Source organism: Cuculus canorus, chromosome Z, assembly GCF_017976375.1.
Source record: "Cuculus canorus isolate bCucCan1 chromosome Z, bCucCan1.pri, whole genome shotgun sequence".
Classification (NCBI taxonomy): domain Eukaryota; kingdom Metazoa; phylum Chordata; class Aves; order Cuculiformes; family Cuculidae; genus Cuculus; species Cuculus canorus.
Window position 1 is genome coordinate 24,524,252 of NC_071441.1, and position 21,008 is coordinate 24,545,259.

The window sequence follows — 21,008 nt, forward strand, 5'->3', positions numbered from 1 at the left end:
TGGCTTTTCAGGACCCTTTTAAGGACTCTTCAGGGCTCTGGATTATTCATAGACTTAAATTCAATATTTCTGATAATATTTTATTTTATTTTAATATTTCCTTTTGGTCAGCCAACATGGCACCCTTGGTGCTTTTAGGAAAGTGTACTCTAAGGGTATGTGCTTGTATTATTTTTTGACTGAAATATCTGGAACTATTTCAAGTTAAACACTTCACATTTTTGTAAAAAAAAAAAAATTATAAATGTAGCTAATGACAAGTATTCATGGAGGTTTAGTTTTATACTTCCCTGACTATTTTAGCCCTCATCTTGACTCTATGTTTATTCAATGCAGAGTAGAGGCATATGCTGCGATTACCACATTTACTTTGTTCATATCATCTATCCCATGCTTTTCTCTGTCAGATATTGCAGTCTCTTGGAATTGTCAGAGAAAGCTATAGTATAAGCTCCTCTCGGTCTAAGCAGCTATGCGTGATCCTAACCTATTTAGAAGTTCACAGCAGTAGGCTAGCAATAAAATCTGGCTGCAAGAAACTTATGTCAAGCAGGGCACTCAACAAGGCTTCAGGGTCAAGTGGAGTTTCCGTTAAATTCCTGTATTTTGTAAGTCTCTGTACTTTCATCTAATGCTCTTACCTAGTCTTAGGCAAGCTTCTACTTGAGGACTTCAGGCTTTCTTTCTCAGTGTGAAAACTGGTGTGGCTGAAACACCATGTATACTTCATGGAACTGATTCAATAAGCTGTTCTGTCAGACGCTGCACAGGGCAGTCCTGTTGTTAGTCATTTTTTGCACAAAGGAAAGCTCCAGATACAGTAAATCATTCTTGGCCTCTGCAAATATACAAGCACAAATACTGTAAACTCTTCTAAGGTTCCTCGACTGTTTTCACCTGTCACAGCTTAGATATAATCTTCCACATTTCACTCACTAAGAAAACTTTAAAAAGCCTGACCCTCCTTTGTCCCATGAAATCTGATCTATTTATCACCATCAAGGGACATCTGGGATTCATCTTATCTTCTCCACTGGTTTGTTGGTTAATGGAAAATTGTTTTGAATGGGTTTCAAACATGACAAATCTCCATAGACATTATGAATTACAATAGGGTCAAGGGTCAAGTTAAAAAATAAAATTTGGGTGTGAGAAAGTGATGAAGCTCTAATAATATGGTCAGCATTACATGCATAAGAAATGAAGATGAAACTCCTGTGTTTTAAAATAGGTTTCATACATCAAAGGGGTTTCTGATCATCTTTGGAATGATATATAATTTCATTGCAGTGAAAGAAGTTGTGACCTGATAGGATGAATGGAGATTATGGGTATCCAGCACAGGCTCAGTGTTTCAGGAGTATCTCAAGAGCCTTCACAAGCTAAAGGTCATTAAGCAGTCATCTGTGGACTCACAGAGTTAAGAGAAGGAACAGTTGTTTCCTATTGACTGGAAATTTTCTTCCCTAAAAACTCATGAGTAGGAAGCTTGAAGATAAATTAACTTAGGCAAGACTTTCCAGTTTATTAGTTCTTTCTGATACTTCAAGGAGTGCAATGGCATGAGTTTCTCATGTCTGCAGAGGCCCACAGATAATTTTCGAAAGAAAACAGAGCTGGTGAGATTAGACTATAGTACCAAAGTTCCAGTAACCTGAAGCAGGATTGTGATGCTTTTGTGGCCAGATACCAGTGCTGCCACATGCTCCAATCCAAACATAGTCCATGTGGGCATGGTTAGCAAAATGCCTTGCAGAACTGCATAACCCAGGCAAAGACGTGCTACTTTGGGTTCACCACTCACTGACTTGGCCTGTGATTTCTGACTGTCTCATAGTGTGGGCATGCTCTTTTCTGTCAATATGTAGTGTAGAGAGAAAAAAGCATACTGTCAGGTAGCTTCCAGGATCAGATCCTTAGGTGGAGTAAAATCTAAATTTACTCCAGTCAATAAAGTAGTGCTAGCTGGAAGCAGTAGAGGACTTCCTTCCACTAAGTCCCCATGCACACATCAAAAGCAAGCTGATTTTTTTAAAAGACGAATACACTTTGTAGAGTCAGTCTATAGCTTCTCCTGTGCAGCAGCCATCGCTGCAGAAATGAAGCACAGGAATATTGCCTCAAAATGGCAAATGCTCTTAAGGTGGCAAAGTGTTTAGAAGAAAATAGCAGTTAACGCTCAAACTAATATGCAACAAAACAGTGGTCTTGCCTTATCTGTTTTTTCAGTGATTAGAATACTCCTTTATAGGCTGTGAGCTTTTATCTGTCTTTCATTATATGATTACACAAAGACCAGCATGAAGAGGCTCTGATCTCCACTAACATATAGTACAAAGAATTAAAAAGAAAAAAAAGAAAAATTGTCGAGAGATTAATCATAGAATGGTTTGGGTTGGAAAGGACTTTAAAGATCATCTAGTTCCAATCCCCTTGACATGGGTAGGGACACCTTCCATTCAATCAGGTTGCTCATCCTGATCAGATCAGCCTCATACAGGGTGGCCTTGAACACCACCATGGATTGGGAATAATGGTAAAAAAACAGTGTCAAGTTCTGTACACATCCTACTTTTTGTCTCAATGACCTGTGTGTAATCTTGGGTGATTTGGACCAGTATTCTTAGCATTGTCCATTTTGGTATAAAAAATTTTACACAGCTTATGCAGGTGTTATGTGTGTGTAGATGAAAGTACCTGTGCTTTCCTAACTGGAAGGAAAGTTCCCTTCTGAGAGAAAGGGATCTTCAAGACCTTCAAGGAGAGCCAGGATTCAGGATTTCAGTGGGAGAAAAGTGGTGGGCCTGGCTGTGACCCTTTTTCATATCTGTGTGCCAAGATAAGTATGCACGTCTGCATTTCTGACTGCTGAATATATCCTTTGAATGGCTTTAAGTTTCACATGAAAAGTTTTTGTAAACACAAGCTCTACTATTTAAATCCATTGTTTTATTTTGATCATGATATCAAAGACTAGAAGTATTTAACATCGGTCGTTGTCACTTGCTGTGCCCTGAAAGCTTGTTGACTGTACTTTTTTTTTAATTTAAAAATAAAATCTAACAAAACAGACACAGTATTGAATACTGTACAAAGCAGGAATATGAACTCTGTATGTCACGTGCTTTATTGGGCCTTTCTGTCTTTGTAAAAATAAAGCTATTACAAGCCAGGAAGTTTCAAAGGTACAGCCAAGTTTGAACTGAACAAGAGAGTTGGCTTGGATCTCTGCAACAAGCCTAAGCCAAGCCAATAGACCTGAATTCAGAGAAGGGTATGCACCAGAAGATTTTATGGCAGGAAGTAAGACCACAGCGTTCTTCTTTTCTTGTCTTTTCTCTGTTTGAAAATAGGGCTAAACCAGATCTTGGCTAAAGCTGTAACTATCTTCTTCCTCTGTTTAAAAGCAAAACATAAACACCACGTTTTCCCTAATTACACAGCTACAGAGGAATAATGAAATTCTAACATATTTTTCTGCAGTTTTCATTCTGTGCTGCTGTGCAAACTTTGTCCTGTATCAGTAGTTTGCCTAAATCATGAAAAGGGCCCGATTGCCTCTAAGTTCTTCTGGAGATTTTAAAATCGGACTGAAATACTTCCAACATTTTACTTTTTTATTTTTAATTTTCTGTAACATATCAATAGAAAAATTGTCTGTTGTTTAAGTCCTCCAACAGTGAAATTCCAGTTATAAGCTTGTACTTTTGACCTCTATTTTGAAAAAGGATGGGTGAGCTCTGGATTATTGCTCTTTGATCCGTATTTTAGAAAAATAGAAGAACAAGATTTAGCCCAAATCCTTTTTTTTTTCTCTTAGGCCTTAATCCATTTAACCTTTTCTAGCAGGAACAGTACTCCCTTGTATTTAGACAGCAGAGCTTTTGACTGGAGCATGGCCCACTGCCTTTGGGCTGCATCATGCTCAAATATAAAGCAAATTAACTGAAAATTTGCTCTCACAGTACAAAACATATCAGCTGAAGATCTGTGTCTTAAAGCCATGGCTTGTACGTGTGTAGAGTTCACTATAAGAAATGTTCAAAGTCGTATGATCCAACATCATTCAACATTCAAACAAAATGGGTATAACTACATTGCCACTACACAGTGAATGACAGGCTAGATTGGTTATCCTGGATTTGAGCTAAGGGTGTACAAATGATGAATTCATAGCCAAGATTCTGCCAGTTTGCTTCAAGAGGAGATTTGAAAGCTTAATTTTTCAGGCAGGCATTGTTTTATACCTTAATACTAAACAATGATCCTTTAAAGTTATAAAGTGACACACAGCTCCCACACCATTCATATTGTAATAATCTGCCCTATTTACAAGAAGCAGAAAAGTGTCAGTGAGTTTAAGTGTAGAAAAAGGTCTGAGAAACAGAGGTTGTTATTTAAACCTCAGATGATACATATTACCTCAATAGCAGCAAGATTTTCCTAGTTGGGAGTGTAAAAAGACTTTGGTAAGGTTATAATTAATATTTGAATTTCTGCAAGATGAAGTAGTTTGAGGACAAACAGAGAATACAGGCATCTTATAAGGATGTTGTCTAGTTGTGTATACATCAAAATCCTTCCCTATCGGGTCTATAATCAATATTTACAATTCTTTATTAAAAAAAAAAAAAAGAAAAAAATGTTACAGTCCTCCAGCAAAGGCTATAACATGTATTCATTTCACCTGGTATTTGAACAAATTTCCTCAAAGCAGCAAGGTGGAGGACTATGAGACTTCTATAATCTGAGGCAGCCATACTGTCAACATTTGCTTTTATTCTCAGTTCTCATTATATTTGATATTATTCCTAAAACTTTGCTCTGTATTCAAGTAATTATGTAAGAAATTCAGGTTACTTCTTAAAAAACAATGGATCTCTAACCTTTGTGGTTGCTTGCACAGGAAAACTTGAAAGATCATTCTTCAAACTTCAAAAACTGGAAAGCAGATTAAAAAAAATAATGTTTATTTTGCCTGAAGTGTCATGGTTTTGAAGATGGGTTTCAGTGCTAAGTGATGGCAAGGAAGTAAGTATATGAGGGCAAGAAAACCTCACATTCTCAATAACAAGAGACTTTAGGTAGTATGAATAGTCTTTTTTGTTTTCTGTATCAGATGTTCTAAATGTGGAGTAGGAGATATATGTCTTACAAACCTCCTGAAGGATTAAAAAAGGGGCTTTTAAAAGTTCTTCCCAGGAAAATAATAGAAAGTCATTAATTATGTGAATTATGAAGTCTTAGATTAAAGAAATGCAGATATGTATCAGATTTTTTCTGTTTTTCTGATTCTTGCTGCCCTATCAAGTGCTTTAGTCACTGAGAGGAAAAACAGCTAGTGAAGAGAGCTTAAATAAACAAACAATTAAACCACATAATTCTTTTTTCTTTCTCTTCAAACAAAGAGGAAAACTTGGCTGGAAGAAAGCGGCTGTGCAGACACGCTTCTCCATATATGTGCACAAGTGGAAAGAGATTGAGCAAGAGCATTTCAGGGCTGTGGTTAAGACACATACAGTGCATTTCTTATGTCTCAAACATATTTACACATGGTTTTGATGTTCTTTAAATACTTCTGTGGAAAGAAGAAAGAGGTATAATTATCCAGTTGAACTATCTGTAGCTGTAGTTGTTTTGATCAGTCTTCTTTGTCTAAACTGAAAAACTGTCTACAGCTGGCAGCTGGCAACACGACGCTGCAACTGGCTGTCCTGAACAGACCTGCTGACCTTTTTCTCCTTCTTTGCTACAGGACTGCCCACCAGAAGCAGGTGATTTTCGTGCCCAGCAGTGCTCTGCTCACAACGATGTCAAGTACCAGGGACAGTTTTACGAGTGGCTTCCTGTCTCCAATGACCCTGACAACCCATGCTCACTGAAGTGCCAGGCCAGAGGAGCAGCTCTGGTTGTGGAGCTGGCGCCAAAAGTTCTGGATGGGACCCGGTGCTACACTGAATCCCTGGACATGTGCATCAGTGGTTTGTGCCAAGTAAGGACACACTTTAATTCACTAACTCCGCCCCTCAGATCTCTCTCATTCACTATTTCTCACTCCTCCTCTATACTTGTATCATTTTAGGATCTTCATTTGAATGATATTTTTTCATTCTCTAAAGTTGGTGAATTCTACCTGATTTAGAAGAGGTGTACAAATTCAAAGCTTATTTTCTCACTTTATGCTGTTGCCTTGGGAGTTTTTTTGAGGAATGTAATTGTAGTTTTTGAACTGTTTGTTATAGTTAGCTGCAGTAGCAGATTTCATTTGAAAGCGCCATAGGAAAATAATGGCTTAGCTCTCCATTTGAATGTACCAAATTTTTCCAGGTCTATGAAATTACATTATCTTTGAGGATTATTGCTCCCTGTAAGTCACAAACCACATAGCAGTAGATGCAGTTCTAAATCAGCCGTCGACTTGCTACAGGACTAAGCAAGATACTACATTTCCTTGGGCCTCATCATCCCTGTTTGGTGAAAGTGAGATATGGGGACTTTTTTAACTCTTCATTTCATAGTGCATGGATATCTGTTGATCATTCAAACAATTTATTGGCATCATAATTTGGTTTTATTACCATTGTGTTTTTACTTTTTCAAGCCTATTTACATTAGACTTTAGTATCCTAAACCACATGTAGACTACAAGTAGATGGAAGGGAGGACATTTGCACCATCTCTGGTAAGTACTGAACACCTGAATTTCAGAAAAGATTGACTTGATTCGTGCTTGAGTGTGTAGTCTCTTTCAAATCTATGTAGGCTTGATGTGTTGTTGGTTATCTAGTCTATTCTCAGCCACTTTGTGTGCCTTTGAAAGCTTTTCCTTTTTCCCTGTTTCCTTTTTCTCTGTTTTTCTGTTCTGAGCCAGAAGCAGTCCTGCAGTAAATGAAACAGAGTAGGCAGTTACTGAGCTAACCTCTTTTGTGATCTGAGGAAAGCTTTTATCTAGACCTCTTGACCTCAACCGAATATACAAGTTTCTCAGAATTCCAGATCGCCTAATGAGATTGACTAATTTCGGTCTTCTTTTTTTCATAGTCTTTTAAAGACTGAACTGGAGGCACAGGAATCCGAATGGGAAAACAATTCAAAGTAATCTGCCTATAGTGGCCTGGAAATTAGAAGCAGTGCTTTCAGACTCTGTGTCAGGCTGGTTTCTGTTTTGGTCAAAATATGAAGCATACCTTTTTGAAAAAAAACCAAGTCTTTTCTTAGGAACAGAGCTCATAAGCATTCACTACTAAAACAAACTGATTTGCATTGTCATGACATTTCCTACTCCTAGAAGGCTGAAAGTAGCTTCAATATTGAAACTATGAAGACTGATGTTGTTTCTTAACTGTCTCTGTGGCTAAAGTAAGTATTTTAAAAACAGACAAGTGCACTAACACTAATGTCCTTAAGGAATCATAGAATCATAGAATCACCAGGTTGGTGACAGCAAGTACTGTCAGATTTTAGAGGGGAAAAATACTATTTGAATTAAAACTGCTATAATATTTTCTGAGTTTTCTTTCCTGGAACCTGTAGCTTGTATACTTCTTACAAGGCGTTAACTTGTGCAGCTTTTTCTTTAGAATCATAGAATCACCAGGTTGGAAAGGACCCACTGGATCATCAAGTCCAACCATTCCTAACACTCCCTTAAACCATGTCCCTAAGCACTTCATCAACCCATTCCTTAAACACCTCCAGGGAAGGTGACTCGACCACCTCCCTGGGCAGCCTGTTCCTGTGCTCAATGACTCTTTCTCTGAAGAATTTTTTTCTGATATCCAACCTGAATCTCCCCTGGCGGAGCTTCAGGCCATTCCCCCTTGTCCTGTCCTCAGTCACTTGGGAGAAGAGGCCAGCTCCCTCCTCTCCACAACCTCCTTTCAGGTAGTTGTACAGAGCCATAAGGTCTCCCCTCAGCTTCCTCTTCTCCAGGCTAAACAACCCCAGCTCTCTCAGCAGCTCCTTGTAAGACTTGTTCTCCAACCCCCTCACCAACTTCGTTGCTCTTCTCTGGACGCACTCCAGAGCCTCAACATCCTTCTTGTAGTGAGGGGTCCAGAACTGAACACAGTACTCAAGGTGCGGTCTCACCAGTGCTGAGTACAGAGGGAGAATAACCTCCCTGGACCTGCTGGTCACACCGTTTCTGATACAAGCCAAGATGCCATTGGCCTTCTTGGCCACCTGGGCACACTGCTGGCTCATGTTCAATTGGCTGTCAACCAGCACCCCCAGGTCCTTCTCCTCCGTGCAGCTCTCCAGCCACTCTTCCCCCAGTCTGTAGCACTACATAGGGTTGTTTTGCCCCAAGTGCAGGACCCGGCATTTGGCCTTGTTGAACCTCATGCCGTTGGCCTCGGCCCAGTGATCCAGCCTGTTCAGATCCCTTTGCAGATCCTTCCTACCCTCCACCAGATCCACACTTCCACCCAGCTTAGTGTCATCTGCAAACTTGCTGAGGGTGCACTCAATGCCTTTATCCGGGTCATTGATAAAGACATTGAACAGGGCTGGACCCAGTACCGAGCCCTGAGGAACTCCACTTGTAACTGGCCTCCAGCTGGAGTTAACTCCATTGACCACCACTCTCTGGGCCCGGTCATCCAGCCAGTTTTCAACCCAGGAGAGTGTGCGCCCATCCAGGCCAGAGGCTGACAGTTTCTGAAGCAGAATGCTGTGAGAAACTGTGTCAAAGGCTTTACCAAAGTCCAAGAAGACTACATTCACAGCCTTTCCCCCATCCAGTAGTCGAGTCACTTTGTCATAGAAGGTGATCAGGTTAGTTTGGCAAGATCTGCCTTTTGTGAACCCGTGTTGACTGGGCCTGATCACCCGGTTCTCTTGCATGTGCTTCATGATAGCACTCAAGATCACCTGTTCCATGACTTTCCCCAGCACTGAGGTCAGACTGACAGGCCTGTAGTTCCCCAGATCCTCCCTGCAACCCTTCTTGTAGATGGGCACAACATCAGCCAGCCTCCAGTCTAGTGGAACTTCCCCAGTCAGCCAAGACCACTGGAAGATGATGGAAAGGGGTTTGGAAAGGACATCTGCCAGCTCCTTCAATACTCTTGGGTGGATCCCATCGGGCCCCATAGACTTGTGGGTGTCTAGCTGGGCAAGCAAGTCTCTAACCTCCTCCTCTTGGATCATTGGAGCCTCATTCTGCTCTTCTAACTCCTGGGTTTAATTTCAGATAAATTAACTCTTCCCTTATATACTCTAGGATGGTTGAATAATTTTTAATGCATAAACACAATGATTGCGTATTTTCTAAATCTTCAACATGCAGTTTCTTCACCAACATTTTCCATGTGTTTCACAGTTACAGCACCATTTTTCAGGAGGCTCCCCTTAGATAAAATGAAATACAGATGCTCATGCTGCATTACCCACAGTGAATAATTTTTTGGGTCTGGGTGTGTCAAATTTAAAGCAGCTCAAAGTATTCTTGTCACGGTGCATCCCTGCTAGCCAGTCCTATATAACAGTAGAGGTATTGCATTAGAAGGTTCATAACTCAGTTCACCCTAGTAGTGTGCTTTAGAATAGCAACTGCTTTAGTATCTATCATGACAATAGCTAATACTACCTAAGCAGCACAGAATGGAAAACAGTATGAAAGTTACCAGAATTAACAGTGAACCTTCTTTGAAAGCAACATTCTTCTGTGGCCACTATATAGTGTCTTTTAAAATAATGGAAAACCATAGTATTATGGAAAAACAAAGCAGAGTATTCTTGCTCTGTAACATTTGTGTGAATAAGCTTTCTTCTGTAAGTACAGTGAATGCACATAAAATTTCAGAGCAGACAAAATATGAACATAGAAGTTATTTCTATGTAGTTGCAGTAGTAGCTGCAGGCTACAACTCTACTAAGACTCTTAGCAAGTTTAAAATAAAGTGGATGTTTTCAGGCAAAAATGTGATAGTTCAGTTGAATGCCCTTGCATCTAACAAGTATTTGGTCTAATTTCTGGAGCCTTCCTCAGCATGGAGCAATTTCTCAGTCATCTGAGGTACTCAACAACTTTTTTGCCTCAGTCCTCACTGACAACCACTCTCCTCACCTCTCCTGGGTCGTGGGACAACAAGATGGTGACCAAAGGGATAAAGCCTCCCTCACTGTAGAGGAGCTGGACTGGAGCACCTCCCATACAGGACAGGCTGAGAGAGCTGGATTTGTTCAGCCTGGAGCAGAGAAGGCTCTAAGGAGATCTTATAGCGACCTTCCAGTGCCTGCAAAGGGCAACAGTAAAGCTGGTGAGGTACTTTCTACAAAGCATGTAGTGATAAGACTAGGGGCAATGGCTATAAATTGGAAAGAGGTGGATTCAAAAGAGCAGTTTGGAGACTCCTGAGAGAGACTCCTAAGAGTTCAGTTATAGTTATGAGGAAGTCATCTGTGTCCATATACTTCATTAGCATACCTGAAAACCTGAGATGTGTAGAGCAGCATGGAGGGTTTATTGATGTGTGAAGCTAGCAAGATGTCTGTGCTGGCTGGGCAGTTTTGGGAGATCCCACCAAAAGAGATGTGTGATTCTTACTGAAGACTGTGGCAAGGCTTCCAATTACTGTGAAGCTCCAGGACAGGGAGACTTCAGGTGTTTCAGCTAGTTTCCTCTGTCATCTTAAGTGTCTTCTTGTAGATCTTGCGTGCAGTCTTCTTACATGCTGAGTGGCGGGTTGGAGTACCACATAGACTAAGCAGTTTCATCAGTGGCTTGGGGACATGCGGTCTCTCACAGGTATTTAAGCTGTGGGATAACACAGATTTTGTGAATTCCTGAAGCAGCAGAAAGCCCGTGCTGTCACTGTTATTAGCAAAGCACTGGATCTAGATCCCCTTTGATCCAGCTGACTGCGGACTGGCTCCTGTCAATAGAAAAAAGCCTGCCTAAGAGAAGGAAGCTTGTACACCCAATAGAAAAGAGGTCTGAGTGGCAATATCAAGCAGGTAATGAAGTCACCAGAGCTGACAAAAAATCACAGCAAAATGTAATTTTTCACAAATGCTGATTAGATGCTTTTACAGTTTAATGTTTCGTGGAGAAGAGAATGGGTCCAAATGGCAGACTGCATTGAATTTACTTTTGATTTCTCAAGCATGTTGTTCTGAGGAAGCTGAAGGAGAGCTGCCTTGATGAGTTTTGACTTATAGTGGTCTTTGCAATCATGCTCTGTTGTGGTATTTTTATTTTCTACAAAACCTGGCAAAGTGTTCTCCTGGAAATGCTAAATATCTATCTGTGCAGACAATATGTTGATTCTTCTTGAGAAAATTAAGCATTTCAATAACAACCTGCTGTAGAGCACTGACTAAAACAAAGTCAGGGGGGTTGTTCTTCTTCATCAATAAGAGCCTAAACATGCAAAAATACAGCAGAAACTCATTCTTACTCTGGCAAAATACAGACATGTGAACCCAAATCGAGCCAAAGCCAAAGAAGAGTGTGAATTAAATGGGTAAGTCAATATGAATAATCACAAAAGCCTTTTTCCTTCCTCTTGTCATCTGTTTAAATGTTGCTCCTTACAGAAAAGCAGCATCTAGATTTCTGTATTATCACAGAATTAATTAGGCATGGCTTTGTGTTGTGAGGGAGGTTCAGAGGCCCTTGTTTTTTGTTGAGAAAGGAAGACGTGCACAACTCAATATGAGTTATAAGCAGGCTCCGTTTATTGCCTTCAGATAGCTCAGTTATATACAGTGCAAGTTAATTATGCCTACTAATCCTACTCTGATTGGCGAAGCCTAAGGGTAAGGTTTTTACATGTGTCCTCCTACTTGCAGTTTCAGCTTAAGCGAGTTTCTCATACTTTCTACAGCTAGTTTCCTAAGGTTATTTATGGAACTAGTCAAGGCCTCAGTGTCCTTGCCAGTTCACGCTATCAACATGATTGTGCAGCTTCTCAGTACTCCTCCATTCGGTCTATTGTGCAGGCCTATGATTTGCTTGAATGTAGCATTTTTAAAGAGCCATGTCCTTGTTCTTTGAGCCATTCTCCAACAGCTTTGTTTCCACTTCTGTGGTGTCTCCAGTGTTGACCCACACAATGAATTGGTTGATTATGTATGACTGGACCTGAAAAAAATTGATCTTTTTTATGTAGAAAGATTCCATAATGAAATTCCCTTATAAGGACAGGAGTTGCCTTTTCCCACATCCATGATTTTAATGCTGCTGAAAATCCTCATTTAGAAGTTATAGCTTTTAAATTAATTAAATTGTTTCTTATAAAATCAAGAGTGGTTTCAGAATGAGGTTACATTTATTCATTTCCCTGAGGGAAACCTGAGAAATAGGAATTTCTCTTGAGTTCCTTCTGCTGCTGAGTGTTTGCTCTTTGATTTCAGAGCTTTGGCTGAACCACTGGTTCTCGAAGTATTGTTTCTGCAGTGCTTGTTGAGTGAGGTTCCATGAGGGTCTTGGTCTGGCTTTAAAAACAGTTAGAGCAGAGAAGCCTGTCTAGCTGAGAATGTTGGGCTGATGAGTCAGATACCAAGCAGGATCTGCAGGTTGCTTCCAGTGGATCAGTGGTTGATAAGGTAAGAAGCAACAAGTCACTGAGCTGGCCAGGCACATGCTTAGTGTGTTGGGAGGTGGATCTCAGACACTCCAGTTGTTATATTTAACAGTTTGCCTACTCTCAGTGACTGAAGTTTGTTTATACTGCTTGAGCAGTTGCAAGTTGTGTTTGGCTCAAGCGCCAGGGGAGTACATTCTGAAAACCTTCTTACAGACTTCAGTTTTAGTTGCTGATTGTGGTGTGCTTGCATCTAAGTTCTTTGGCACGTGGGAGGATCCTGCCTGGTGCTTTGTGGTGCACAAGACTACTTGTTACAGGATAATGTCAGGCTATGCCAGTAAATGCTGAGGCTGCAAACTGTCATCATAAGGTGTAAGTGAACTGAAGGACAGATATCACTTTGGCAGGGGTTGCAAGTCCCTGTGTCACAGACCACAGTCTGGTTCTAGTTTGCTGGACAGCCTGGAGCTTGTTCTCTCCACAGTAATTTAAAAAGTGCAACAGCTCTTCATCCTAATTGTAAAACAGGATTTTGGACCCAGTTGAAATAGTGGCTGTGATCCAAAACTCTCCTCAGCTGAGCAGTGACAACCAATACAAGTCCCAGATTAAGCCTCTCATTAGTATCTATGTGAAGGGCAACTTGTTTTTCTCAGATTCTCAGAACGTCTTGTGTTTGAACTGCAGACAAGCCCCCTGAAAAACAGAAAGATTTTTTTATAATTGGCTAGATTTGCAAGCTTGCTTTATTACATTACTTCCTGCCCAGAGTTTCTTAATACTGAATAGAAATTATTATGAAAACTTCTTACTTCAGGGCATTTCCAGCCTAGCAGGGCTGAAGCAGAACCTGTCATTGCTGGTCCAGTTTTACTTCTGGGAAAAATCTGCTAAACTGAGCCAGAGTTCATGTCCATTAGGGGAATATACACACATAACATTCATGCACACACTTAGTGACTTAGCTCCAACTCCTGTTGTGTTTTTTTACCTCGATGGCTTTAAACTATACATGAGGAGTTGTTCTGCTAACTTGCCGACCATCTTTTTTTCTTCTATTGCCCTGTGAAAATTATTTTGTGAATGTATCTCAGAGTTAGGAATATCCCTAATTTCTGTTTTGTCAGCTGACTGACAGTCAGTGAAGTAAATGGAAGTAAGGATGGTGAGTCAAACTCAGCATGAAGTATGGGACTTCAGCCTAAAATGTAATATGGAATCTTTACCTCTGAGCAGAACTGTGGTGTCTTATGCCAGTAAACAATACAGACTTGGCCAGGTAGAGATTAGCTGTTATCATCCTGGCTTTTTGTTGCTAACTTTTTTATGCTAAGCCCATAAGAAGAATAAGAAATCAGCTCACTTTAGAGATGGTAAAGACCTGGGTGAGGAGTTGGTAGTCAGCTGTGATTTCCTCACTCTGGCACAGCATGGCTAACAGCTCCCAAGTAGTGGGACCTCCAGAGCTCTGCATGATCTGCCTTTACTGCTGTAAGGGCATTTAAACACAACAGCAATGAGCTTCATGGGAACACCTTTAGAAATATGCAAGAGCTTTAGCCAAAGCCCATTGAACTTATAAGTGCATTTTCTTGATTTTAATAGGGATTGGTTTATATTGTCAGGGAACTGAATGGAACTATTTCTGATGTTTTGTGTGGTAACAGTCTGCAGTTCAGGCCTCTAACCACACTTCAGCAATCTGAAACTCAAAAGATTTCAGTGTGGAAAGTCTGTGCTTCATTACCCTGTTTTAAGGAGAAGAAGTTTAACATGTAATAGAAATGAGCACAAAAACTGCTTACTTCAGAACATTTCCAGGCACAACTTATTGCAGTAATCCATTTTCATTTCTGGGGCGGGGGGGGAGGGAGTGGGCTTTCCTTTGCAGCCCTTTATCGATTGAAAAAGACTTCGTCTCCCACCCCATCCCCCCGGATGTATTAAGATCAAGACTAGAATGCATTGGAAAAGGAGGTTTCCATCCCACAGAAATTTCTGAATTTCAGCATTGGTTCTAGTTTGAAATGAAGATGAGGAGTTGACATTTCAAAGCTTTTTAGAGAGAGAAATATTCCCCAGACCTCTGATTCAAAAATGTCAGTATTTTGTTTCAAACTGTGTCCACCAAACCATTATGCCGAGCAGTAGATTAAAGGTACATTATCTCTTTTCACTCCTTTGCCTACCAAGGTGATGAAGCAGTATTTCCATGGTGCTCATTTTCATGATGAGTCCTCAGTGACCCCTAATTAGATGAGTATGCCCATATATCAGTGTCTTGCCAGGGTGTCCTAACTTTGCTGTCTAAGTGAATCTACTTTTCCTGACAGCTGGGTCTGTCTTAGTGTGTTGCATCTTTGGCATCCCTATTAACAGCCATTCCAAAACTTCCACTCTTTGTTTTATTCATATTAAAGGTGAATGCTGAAAGAAATGGTTCTGCTTTCATGTTTCTTTCTAACTCCCTGCAGATTTCAGGGGGCATGGTGATGTATTTTCGCTCATATCTCTATCTTTTGCAGTGAGTTCTCTGCAGCCTTGATGGAGAGTAAAAATAATGTAATGGAAATTATATATTCTTGTCTCAACTCAGCCAAGCCAGTGTTTCTTCTCTTCGTGGAGACAAAAATTATTATTCTCATGATCTGTGTATTTTTTTCAGGAGCATTTTAATATTTCCTTGTCTGATCTTTTGCTTTCATAAGAGTCCAGTTTATATAATGTTTTCACATAAGAGCCACTAAAAAGTAATAAGAGTTTACAAGCAGTATTTTTCATTTTAAAGCGTCAGTAATTCCATTGCAAAGACTAACAACTTTTTTACTAAATTTAATTACCTTCAGAAGATGGAAGAAGGATTTCCCTGTGAAAGCAGGGGGGGAGAGAAAAAAAAAAAGATGAGCTTGGGAACATTAGTTAATCACTCATAAGGGTTTTTAATTAAAAGTTCATGCACATTCCCAGAGATCTGGGTATCTATCAAGACAGATAATCTAACAGAGTAAACCAAAAAGCTCTGCAGAAACCTTGGGAAAAAATGGGAAATTTATTTAATTTCTCGCAGTATAGATTTATCTGAGAGATTACCAAGTACAGGAAGATTAAATCACATTTTGTACATACCACACAAGTTTTAATGTTCACAAGAGGTCACCATTTTGTTCATACTTCCATTTGAAATACAGCTATACAACATCAATGGCTGTCCATCTCAAAAAGAACAATGATCTGAATATAACTTCCTTTTACACCTGATATTTTCTTGGCAGTTTCTTCTACAAGTTGTGACCTAGCTCCAAGTTGCTCAATTTATAAATTAACTTGAATCAGAGTGCAGTCTGTGGCATCATGTGAGCTGATGATTCTTGAAGTTCTAAAGGCTTTAAAGTAGTAAAGATTGAGTTTTAATTTGGCTGCCTCATACCTGGATTTAAGATCCAGCCTTTTTCACATCCAGCCGGCTCACATGTTTTTTTCAAAATAGATGAAGGCATGCAGATTTGGATACCACTCTAGACTGAACTGTTGAGTGAATATAAAATACATTATGAGCAGATATGAAAGGGAATTCTGGCCTTTTCTCTGATTCTCGGTTTCTCAGCAGACCCACCGTGGGTGCTTAGTGAGCTATAATGGATTTGAAGGAAATTAATTTGCTTTGTAGGCATTATGTCATACATTTTTCAGATCATGCAAGTGAATTTTTTTGCATCTTGTCTATGTAAAGACATTCATGGAAGTTGAAGCAAATCAATCTGTATATATCAAAGGCAGTTCAGCTCCTGTAGGATAGTGTTATTCAGAAAAAGATAAACCTGAATCTTACACGTTATCACTGATGCAGTATGTATATGTGTACTTGGAAGTTCTGTATGGTGTAGTCACAAGATGGTAATCATTAACTTTGCTTCAAGTATCCAACTGTTATATTTTGTGGTGTTCTTAATGTGGTAAAACTATCTCTTGCAGTCTTGGTATGACTAGGTTTTCAAGGAAATGTATCGTTTATGCTTGACTGTTACTCCATTAGCACTCGTTAATTCCTCTGGAGACATCATAGTATCAGGCAGAAGCATAGGAGCCTCGCTCAGTTCTGACCCAGCAGAAGTGTGTAAAACCGAAGAATTTTGATGATAGTTTCCATTAGACCTGATTCTAAATCTACAATGATTTAAATTGAATTAATTGTACTATCAGTATGACAACTAACTTAAGAAAACTGCTATTATGCTACTAGTAAAATAACGATATTAGAAGGGTGAATTGAATTGCTATACAGAATATTAATCAAAGCATACATTTTCACAGGCAAGTGAAAAAATAGTGTTAAACCCAGAAGTATATCTCACTCTGGCAGTGATCTGCAATTCTGCGCGTGTAGATTTGCTCAAATAAGGAATATTAGTCTGAATGTTTAAGTGGGCTAGCTACACTTACTGTTTTATGAGCCTGGATAAGTGCCCTGTTTGGTCTTGCGAGTTTCTAGGACCCAGGTCTCTGATGTAACCGAAACGCACAGATTCAAGAAAGTTTAAAGCTGAAATAAGCACTTTATTTAAAATTCCCTGTGTTCACAAATACTCTGTTTGGCTAAGAGTCTTAGCACAAACTCTTTAGAAGTAAAATTAATACACAAATATTTTTTATTGCTTACTTTGCACACCAGAATGCTATAAGGCCTTTCATTTTCTGATATTTATAAAGATAACACTGTATGGGCTTGTTTAATTTCTTAGATTCCAATTATTTATGTGCAAAATTCATGCAGAATGTGTTCTGCAGGATGCAGAATTCAGTGTTCAAAAAACAAGCATTAGCTTTGTGCTACTTTTGTATTCCATTAATTTTAATTTTAAAGGTAGTTAATTATAAATTTATGTTTTATTCTCCTGAGAACTATAGCTTTTTTTCAAACTGAGAAGCCTAATTTATCTATTAATGTTTTGAAATTTTGAATGAAACAATTTGCATGAAAGTGTAAAGACAGTTTCAGAGCAGGTAATAGCATTTCTGACTCTCAGTTCCTTTGTTTTAGCCATTCCTTCCTTCTTTATCAGATCTTTAGCAATGTCTAAACACAGTGATGAATGGTATTATTGTCAAGCATAATTAAAACCACATGGTTTTCCCAACTGCATAACAGGTAAAATTTCACTGAGATAGCAGCCACATTACTATTTGTCTGTGCTGCTCTACTTTTATCTATCCATCTGCTTCCTATCTGTCTTCTTATCTATTTCAGGCATTTTTCTTTGTGAAACTCTAAGAAGTGTAATTTCTGATAGGACTCTGACCAAGAAATGTTAACAGTGCTGTAAAAAAACCAACCTCCAACAATACTCTTTTCTTTTTCCAGACTACAAAAGCCATTGAGTAGTAACCTGTTCACTATCTCATGTCTGAATTCAGTACAATCTCCCAGCCAGATTTACTCAGCCTCTTTCACTGCTTTATGGTACTTTATGGCCCTCTAGAGATGCTGAGAGAAAAATTTGGTGGTAATTAGTTGCAAAGGTGAATCGAGCAGTCAGTCAGCAGGTGCTCATGTTGATCCATGTCTTTCTTTCTTGCCAGATCGTTGGCTGTGACCGCCAGCTGGGAAGCGCTGTCAAGGAAGATAACTGTGGGGTCTGCAATGGTGATGGGTCCACCTGCCGTCTGGTTCGAGGCCAGTATAAGTCACAGCTCTCAGCAAATAAACGTAAGCTGCCTCCTCTGGTAAGGTGCCTTCTTCATGAAATATGTCTTTCTTGCAAGCTGGATTTCACCCCAGTCTTTCTCTGGTAGTTGAGTGATCATGGTGAGTCTGAATGTCCCCAACAGTTCTTTCCCTCCTGGATTAAAGCAGGCTGGCTCATACTACAGCCCTGGCTGTAGAGGTAGAGAGAGGATTGTGGGAAGAGGATTGTGTCACCAGTATGTTCCCCATCTCAGATAGCTAGTTGCTCGGGAGAAGCAGGAGAATGAGAATAGTTGGCTTTACTCAGACTACTCTGACTATGTTAGCTGGCTAGGCATAGGACTCAGTCCATCCTATTCTGAACAGAGTGGTTTATGCTGCTCTACAGCAGAAGACAACCCTGGGGGGGACAGTGCATGCTCCTTTCCAGATGGACCCCCCGCAGTGTGTCTGCCTACATGCTGAGCATGTTGACTGAGTCCTAGGGTGGACTGAGGTGCCTAAGTCATCAGGAGATGCCTTCTTGTCTGTAGACAGACATGGGCTTCCCCACAGACACTGTCTGAGCCAGCTTCAACTCAAAGTGGTAAAGCAGCATTAGTGTGCCCCAGGGACAGGGTTAGTTTATCCTGGATCTCAGGCAGGCTTTTCAGCCTGGTTACAGCACCATAGATAGAGCTAATAAAAATTTTTGAATGAGGGATAGGGCATGTCTGGTCAGCTTGAAGCAACAGTAAAAAGGTGTACTTTCATGCCTACGTGAAAGGCTTCACACCTAAGGAATCATGTGTGCTACCCTGCAAATCTGCCCCCAGCCCTGCTCAGTGCTGTAATAGTTTAATAGGACCAGCCCTACTATATATGTTGTTATGCAACACAGTGTGAATTTTGAATATATCAAAAGTGAGAGCTCCTTTAAATTGGCTTTTTTTACAATTGTAAGGGCATACTTACAGATCTCCTTCACGTGTGAATCAATAAGAATTCTTTCTAAGGTTTGCTTCCTAATGATTTATTAACATGCTGTGAAAAGAAAAGATTTTTAAATTTTTATTTCTTTTAAAAATCTGATCTGTGTTTATTTTCTCCATTTATCCTCCTCAGTGCTGTTTAAATACCTGGCACTTTAGCACTTTGTGTCTTGCTTATTTGTCACTGCAAACATATCTACATAAGCATGTCTGCGGCCAGGGCCTGATTTGTTTGCTGGAATGATTGGACTATGTTTGCCTAGTCAATAGCTAAATTCCAAGTTATCTCTATAAAATAAACCATGTTTCTTGAGAGTTAAGTCTATTTTGTCCATGGTATGAACAAAGCATTAAAAGCCTGTGTGGGCCAGATTACCATGCAGTGTAAGAAATATCAGAAGGATCATGTGCAGCAGTGACTAGATATCAGTAGGGAAGTGCTGTGGACTCAACTGGGGTTTTTATTTGCCTAACAGAGCATAGCATTCAATTTTGAGGACTATGCTGGGGAAATTGGACAGTGACATTTATTTCAGTGCTGTCCCAATAGTTTCTGATGTTATTTATATCTCAAAACAATCCCAGACACAGTCTTGAGCTGATCATACTGAGTTAATTTTCTCTTGGATCTTGTATCCAATTCCCTTCTCCATGCTCTTTATATTATGCGAATGCATAGAGATGGATAGTTATAGAAAGAAATTTATAGATCTTTTAAACTCTTAGCATTTAATACAAGAACAGCTTCCTCGGTATTTATAGGGGTAACATATATCTCCCAGTGGCCTCAGAAACAGAAGCATAGTGAAGCGGGAGACAACATGATGTTGAATTCCCTTTTACATTTTTATGAAAAAGGAAGCACCTATTTCTATGCTCTTGTTTCTATTTGGGAAAAAAAAATCTGTCTTATGTTTATAATGTCTCTTTTTGGAAGGAGTGCATGTATCTTCCCATGGAGCTAAGCAGTATTTAAGCAGGCTTCCTTGAATTCACCAAGGAGCTAGAGAACTGATCCTGTAAGTGGTGGGTGAGTTCTGCTGACACATTGTGCGAAGTTAGTATTTCTCTTAGAAAGGATTTACATTTACTAGTGAAGTAGATTACTTTTAAAAGAGAATTTTAGAAATTGCTGTGCTGAGGTATGGTTGTCAAAAACAGATGAAGTTCTAGGTTTCTGTTGAATATCAGTACTAATAAGTAAGTGGAAACAACTTCATTTTTCATCATGAGAACTGACAGATAGACCATTTGGGCAAAACTGATCTCCAAAACCAGAAGAAACTGATCTCTCACATGAATCTGATGTTTGTACCTGACATGTAACCTTTGCCTAAATCCTTGCACTTTCTTCACAGCCCTGGGCCACTGTCCTCTCAGTTGTCTAGGACTCTCTGTGTGCATCTTCTCAGGAGGAAACCAATCACCTGTTAACACACTTTATGCCTTTTCTTCATCGTGTTCCATATGGCTGCTCTGCAATCTGCCTTTGTGCTTATTGTTGGAAGGAGCTGTGACTCCATAGTATTACCATACTTACTTTCACATGTCTTTTCACAGGAAATGTCTCCTTCTTGTCACTGTTAACCTCAGGAAATTATCCTTCATTCCCTACTGCTTCTGAAGTAAGAAGCACTATGATAATCATAAATCCCACTAAGCTTTGCATTTCACATGAAGCGTGCTAGGATTTCAAATGGAGATCAATGACAAGATCAGGTGAAATATAGTTCTGGTCATACCCAGGGGCAGAATAGACATGCTAAGAATGTATGATACATAAGCTTGCATGATCTTTTTACTGTCTGATTTTAGCGT

At 39.7% G+C, this 21,008-nt stretch overlaps 1 protein-coding gene across 4 annotated transcripts in view; it reads left to right on the plus strand.

Moving 5' to 3' along the window:
• ADAMTSL1 (ADAMTS like 1) overlaps positions 1–21,008 on the plus strand; it is a 391,465-nt gene that overhangs the window by 245,769 nt on the left and 124,688 nt on the right. For all 4 annotated transcript variants that reach the window (XM_054053917.1, XM_054053919.1, XM_054053918.1 and 1 more), the window contains 2 exons: positions 5,756–5,992; positions 18,114–18,240. In XM_054053917.1, the coding sequence (XP_053909892.1) occupies positions 5,756–5,992; positions 18,114–18,240 (364 nt within the window). The remainder of the gene's footprint in view (positions 1–5,755; positions 5,993–18,113; positions 18,241–21,008) is intronic.